The 6,751-nt window shown below is 34.8% G+C and overlaps 1 protein-coding gene across 1 annotated transcript; it reads right to left on the reverse strand.

Moving 5' to 3' along the window:
* Window positions 1-472: 472 nt before the first annotated feature.
* On the reverse strand, window positions 473-1,399 carry LOC308649034 (olfactory receptor 12D1-like; the record flags this gene model as incomplete). Its single annotated transcript, XM_081294301.1, has 1 exon — window positions 473-1,399. One exon carries the CDS (start codon window positions 1,397-1,399, stop codon window positions 473-475), a length of 927 nt encoding a protein of 308 aa, XP_081150427.1.
* Window positions 1,400-6,751: the final 5,352 nt, after the last annotated feature.

Below are 6,751 nucleotides of genomic sequence, written 5' to 3' on the forward strand. Positions count from 1 at the left end.
TCCAATAATGGAAGCCTGGTCTTATATTAAAATCTTCAAAATTTAAAAGTATTATAATTTTATTCATCACATTTTGATGTGTTAACCTAAAGTGACCCTACACTAAACATACTGAAAAAACATACCCATCTACTCAGTGCATGGATAACATAGGCATATTTGTTTATTTGATTTCACACAAGATGTATAAAAAATGTACCAAATTAATTTTATCAACAGATATCCCATCAAATATTCAGGATTAGGATTATATGACTAATATACCATTTGTTTAAATCTCCCCTATGCTAGCTGGAATGCATTTTAAAATACAATTAGATTATAGTTTCTCTTTATCCAGTTATACATATTTTGACATATCCTGTTATACATATTTTAAATAATTTGAGAAGCAATATATTTTCACATTTCAACTTCCTTATTGCCTGGTTGGTTATGTATATTTTAGAAGAGGTCATTAGATTTCTTCAAGTCAGAACCTCCTTCTGATTGCCCTATTCAAGGCACCCTTCACTTCCTTGTTCCTCAAAGTATAGATCAATGTATTTAGTGCAGGAGTGACTACAGTGTACATGATGGCAATGAGCCAGTCCATGTCCATGGAGCTCCCTGAGGTAGGGCGAATGTAGGTGAAGATAACAGGAGCATAGAGAAGAACAACCACCATGAAGTGGGAGGCACAGGTGGACAGTGCTCTGTGAAGCATGCTGCAGGACTGGGTCTTGAGGAAGAGGTAGGTGATAATGTAGAAATAGGAGAGAAGGGTCAGAAAGAAGGGGCCTGTGGCGATGGTCCCTGTGACAGTGTTGAGCAGCCTCTGGTTGAGCTCAGTGTTCCCACAAGCCAACTCCAACAATGGCTTAACATCACAGAAGAAGTGATGGATGTGGTTGGGACCACAGAAGTTCAAGTGAGATGTCATTATGGAGTGCAGCAAGGCATGGAAAAATCCAATGGCCCAGATGGTGATAGCCATCTGGGTGCAGAGCTGAGGATTCATGATGACAGTGTAATGAAGTGGTTTGCAGATAGCCACAAAGCGGTCAAATGCCATCACTGCCAGCAACATGGCCTCTGTGCTACCAAGGAAGTGGAAGAAATGAAGTTGGCTTATGTATCCCATGAAAGATATTGCTTTGTGTGTAGAGAAGAAGTTCTCCAGCATCTTTGGCAGTGTTACTGTGGAGTAGCAGATATCTAGACATGCCAGGTTTCCCAGGAAGAAATACATAGGTGAGTGGAGTCTGGGATCAGAGATGACAATCATCAGGATGGCTCCATTCCCAGCCACATTCACAAGGTAGATGATGAGGAGAATAACAAAAAGAAAAGGCTTCAATTCTTGAATGTCTGTCAATCCCAGAAGGAGAAATTCAGTGACTAATGTTTGATTCAGCATCACTTAAAAGGAAAAGAAAAAACAGAGTAATTTCTGGAAATCTATGTCTAATGAGAATCAGTCTTTCTAGCCCAGGATTTTCTTGACAAGACAAAAATTAGTTGTTTTAAATAACAACTGCCTTAGACTGTATATATTTTGGCCATCAGACTATCAAATATTAAAGGTGAATATTTATTTTGAACTTTGGCACAACCATTTTTTAAACTTATTACATTTGTCATTGATTTTGTTTTTCTCTTAGGGATTAAAGACAGGTTTTCAGCCTACTATCTTCTCTGCCTGTGAGCATCTACATTCTGATACAAGTCTCCTTTCATCTTCTAAGTATCACTAACAAGGAGCAACATTTTAAATGTTCCACCAGGCGGCTATCTCTGGAGTAGTCAGAGGTCACCTCGATGATGTGAACTTGAGAAAAAGATAAGGATGAACTTTTTATAATTACAAAATCTTTAAAGATTTTTCTTCTTTAAAGAAGGAATGCTTTTTAACAAATTATAGTTGCACTTATTCATCTGAATGAAAACAGGGTTAGAGACATCCTCTCTGAGATCTCTTTCTGACCCACATCCTTAGAAACATCATGGATCCCTACTGGAATAGGAAACATGACCACATACATGAGACTGTATCACTACTACATCTGCTGATAGGTTTAGAATTTTCCTATTATCTGAGCCATTAAGTATTTTCAAAATATAATCCAGAATTACTTATTTCATGACAAATTTGGCATTATTATACTTCTATTCTTTGGTTGTCTTGAGACTTTTAAAAGATCCTTTTCTAGATTCCTGAATCTCTGTATAAGAAAAATTGTTCCTTTGATAGAGTCAAGAATTCATCCTTTCTTTTACCAATACTGACCTCTTCTCAAAATGTCCATGACTTCAATCCCCTTGAATTCCATCCCCTTCTGTCTTCCCTTATGATCTATTTTCTGAAGTCTGTTTTTATTTATTTTTTCCTGAAATCAACTCACTCTTCAGATATTAAGGACATTCACCTTCCTCTTTTCTAGTTTCATTAACTGGTAGTTATGTCATCTTCCATGACTCCAGAAGTCTTTCTGCTTCCTATCAGTTCTCTCCAAAGTTGCTAGGAATTTCCAGCTCTCCTCATTTAAAAAATATATTTTCTCTTTATTTCTTTCAAATAAAGTCTTATTTTCTCCTAAAGAAGGGCAACTTTTTTTTTCAGTTAATTTGAAAAATTGAAAAAAAAATAGCATTTTTTTCACTGCATGTGAAACTCCTGAGGAATTGCAACTAAGCTAATTGTAAGAAGGTTTAATATCTGAATAAAATTGCACTGTTTACTTAGAGGCAGAAAACTTTGAACGGTTATTTTTCTCCCTTATTTGCAAAGTACCTGCAATTATCTGTCTCCTTGAGGTACATCAGCAAAAGTAACCAAATTGTATGAAATAACTTTCTCTTTGCTCTTTTCACTTAAAGATGTAGTGGATTAGCTTTTGAGTAGTAGAAGGAAAAAGCAAGCATTCATGGGAAATGTAGAAATGAGAGGCATTGAGAGGACTGTAAGAACTGTAGGGAAGTTTAACAGAGCTGCTGATATTCAGGTGCTTCCTACAAAAGGGTTTCATTTAAGATTTCAGAAATCATTGATGGGAGAAGAAAATAATTTTATGACTACAGTAAATAAAATTAACAAACATGGGTTAAACTGCAAGAGAGTACTGGGATTCTAAGCTTTATAGATGGAAGACATTTTAAGAAAGGAGGAAACCAGTTCTATGTCCTGAGCATTGGGTTTTAGTAATAGCAAGCAGATCAGTCAAAACATGTTTGTATTCTGTGTCATTCTCTTACCTGGTTTAATGTTCAGAAGCACAGATAAGAAAGTTTTTCAGGTTTATATTCCCAACAATTATAAAAGTTGAAAAGTATTTGAAATGATAGTTCATATTGTGACTGTTGCATAAGCTTTTCACCTTCATAAATACCTCTCTCTCTCTCTCTCTCTCTCTCTCTCTCTCTCTCTCTCATCTGTGTTTCAGAAATTCTTCTGGTACTTTAATGAGACACAGATCTCTAGACATAAATGTCCTGAGACAGCATGTCCCCTGGTGATGAGCAGGAATGTTCTAATAAACAGGAGACCTCTCCATACCAATAATTTGAGGGAACAGCCTTGGGGAATTCCTATGTGGTGTTGTATATATTTTTTTCAATCTTTCTATTTTCTTTCCTTAGGTTTATTTCTTAGTTTCAGAACCAGGGACAGCACAGGTCTTGAGGGCCTAATATGTTTGCATGAAGTTCCCTTCATTTTCTCAGAAAAAGTATGAGTTCTTTTTCTTATCTTGGTAACTTTCCTGGAAAATATTCTGGTTCATACATTGGAAAGACATTGGCAATAAAAATTAAGGAACTGTTGGCAGTTGTGCCCATTTGATTAGGACAGAAAGGTGATTACATCTAATATTCTACTCATTTATTATTGTGGTTTTATGGATAGCAAAGAAAGAGGAATGGGAAGAGGTGATTTGATTTTGCTCTTCCTAGATCTGACTCTTCACTGTTGCTGACAACACTAAGTTCTTTTTTCTTTTTCCAAAAAGTGCATTTGTCTCATGCGGAATGAATCCTGGTCTTTTCAATGTGAATTCTTCCCTACTTATGACATCTTTTAGGTTAAAATCCAGGCACCTCTCTGAATTATCCAAAGGATAAATCTATGTTTGATCTGCCATTTATCCAAAGATTCTACTGTTATCCCTGCCATGTACTTTGTCCATCTTTTTATTGAGTTTTTATTCTTGTTTCTTATAGGAGTTTATTACATATTCATCACATTAACCATTCATTATTTTATAAATTACAAGTGTAATGCAGATAAATAACATGTATTTGTGCTCAATAAAGTTATTGTTCTGAGTTCTTTAGATGCATTTGCATATTAAATTCTCAAAAACATCCTGTGGCAGAAGTATTAAAATAATTTCTATTTTACCAAAAGAAAACAAAGGTTCAAAAGACATAGGTTAATAGCCTCATTTTTTGCAATAATTATGAAGCTAGTATTCCAACTGAAGCTCTTTAGTTCTAGAGACTGCAGCTCTGTCATCTCCATATTTTCAAATGTGACCAAGCTTAGTTTTACCTATGAGTTGACTAGAAATCCACAATTTTGATGAAGTTCTTTTTTTTTCTTTTAAAGAGAGAGTGAGAAAGAGAGGGGGGAGAGAGAGAGAGAGAGAGAGAGAGAGAGAGAGAGAGAGAGAGAGAGAGAATTTTAACATTTATTTATTTTTTCTTAGTTCTCGGCGGACACAACATGTATGTGGTGCTGAGGATCGAACCCGGGCCTCACGCACGCTAGGCGAGCACGCTACCGCTTGAGCCACATCCCCAGCACCTTGATGAAGTTCTTGACAAGCAATTTCTCTTTAAGTTTTATCTTTTGGAAGTCTTGTTTATATAATCTTTCTCAAGTCAAAGTGAATTTATCTTAACATTTCTTTTATTACACAGCAAGCTTTGTGGGCTTATGTGCTGTGCAGTCCCACAGGACACTGCTCTCAGAAGGGTCCTATGCTTGGTTTAGAGCTTTGTGGTCACTATCTTGAAATTTTAACATTTTTTTAGAAAACAAGGGAAACCAGATTTTTATTTAGCAGTGAGTCCCATTGGTCTCATTTACTGGATATATAGTTTTTACTTTCTACCTTGGATCACAGTCTTTTAGAAGTTACATTTGCATGTGCTGTGAGTTGATCAGCCAGAATTGGCTCTATATTTTGGGGCTATTTTTGCCACAGATTTTTTATACCATTATATATATCTTGCCCAATTAGTTTATTGTCTTTATCTGAAAAATCTTCATAGAAAAGCTATTGTTTTGTTTAGCTCTCAGCAGCCTTTTCTTGAGCTCTGAGGAAGCTTGCCTTTTTTTGAGCTATATGATCTTTCTTCTGGGCAAAGGACATTACAGAATGGTTCCACGTCTTCTTTTTAACTTCTCTTTTGGGCTTGTCTTTATAGACTGGATTCTCTTCTATAGCAGAATGGACTTTCTTATACACATCCTTTATCATGTCTGGGGTAACATTGTTCTTCATATACTGAGAGAATTGTTTTTTGTAAGCACCTTTATCTTCTTCCTTAGATAATGCAACATTCTGACCCATGATGTGCTTCCAATGTACTTCTGCATTGAATTCCTTACTTTCAGAATCATATCCAAGGAATTGTTTGGGATAGATAAGCCCTTTAAGGCCCCACAACAGCAGCACCAGCCTGCCCTGACCAGAGAGGCATACTTTGTGAAATCCAGGGGGAAGGAGCCTGAGCTTCTAGAAAACAGTCCCAATTAATTTATGGTATAACAGGTATAAAAAAGCCAATTGAGGCTGAAAAAATATTAGCTAAAATGTTTGGTTAAAATATAATGAATAAATAGAAAATATAAAGAATTTTTACATTCTTCTGGGTAGGAATATAATTTTATTGGTTTTCATATTTATTGTTTGAAGTTATGAGATTTTGAATTGTTTAGGTATTTATACTGCTCATTAAGCATTTGGTTATCCTAATCCACCAATAAAAATTTAATTTGAATATGAGTAGTTATAAATATGAATGTCAAATTACAGTTTATGTACAGAGAAATCCAAGGTTTACAGGGATAGTTCCTTAGTTACCTTATCAATCTTTTCTGACTGCACATGATGTTTTTCTTTTTGCAATTTTTTTTATCATCCACTATTTACTATATTCACCTAGAATTATCTATATGTATTTAAAAGATTCTTCAGAATCAGTCTCTGTTATAACTTTTATTTTATTTAATGAAGTGACATCCAATAATAACATGTTGCAAGTATCTGAAGTCCATAAGGATCATAATATTTTGTAAGTAAAATATTGTGAATATTTGGAAAACAAGACAGGTTGTTAATTTTTTTAAATTATCAAATTTTAAATATTTCATTAGATATAACACATAAAATATTTATACTAAATATGAAGATAAACCATCTCATAAATTCTACATATTTATAATATGAAAAATGGTATATAGATGACAAAGGCAAACGTTATTGTAAAGCTGCATTTACTTTTGTGAAACTTAAATATTCAGACTTAGTAATAATACTTAAAATTGTTTTTGAATTGTCTTAGAGTACAGATTTAGATTTAAAATATTTATTAAAAGAGACTGACTGTTGGGCTGGGGATGTGGCTCAAGCGGTAGTGCGCTCACCTGGCATTCGTGCGGCCCAGGTTCGATTCTCAGCACCACATACAAACAAAGATGTTGTGTCTGCCGAAAACTAAAAATTAAATGTTAAAATTCTCTCTCTTCTGACCAAATGCACATAAA

The sequence above is a fragment of the Spermophilus citellus genome (genome assembly GCF_964194105.1).
Source record: "Spermophilus citellus genome assembly, chromosome: 5".
NCBI classification, from domain to species: Eukaryota; Metazoa; Chordata; class Mammalia; order Rodentia; family Sciuridae; genus Spermophilus; species Spermophilus citellus.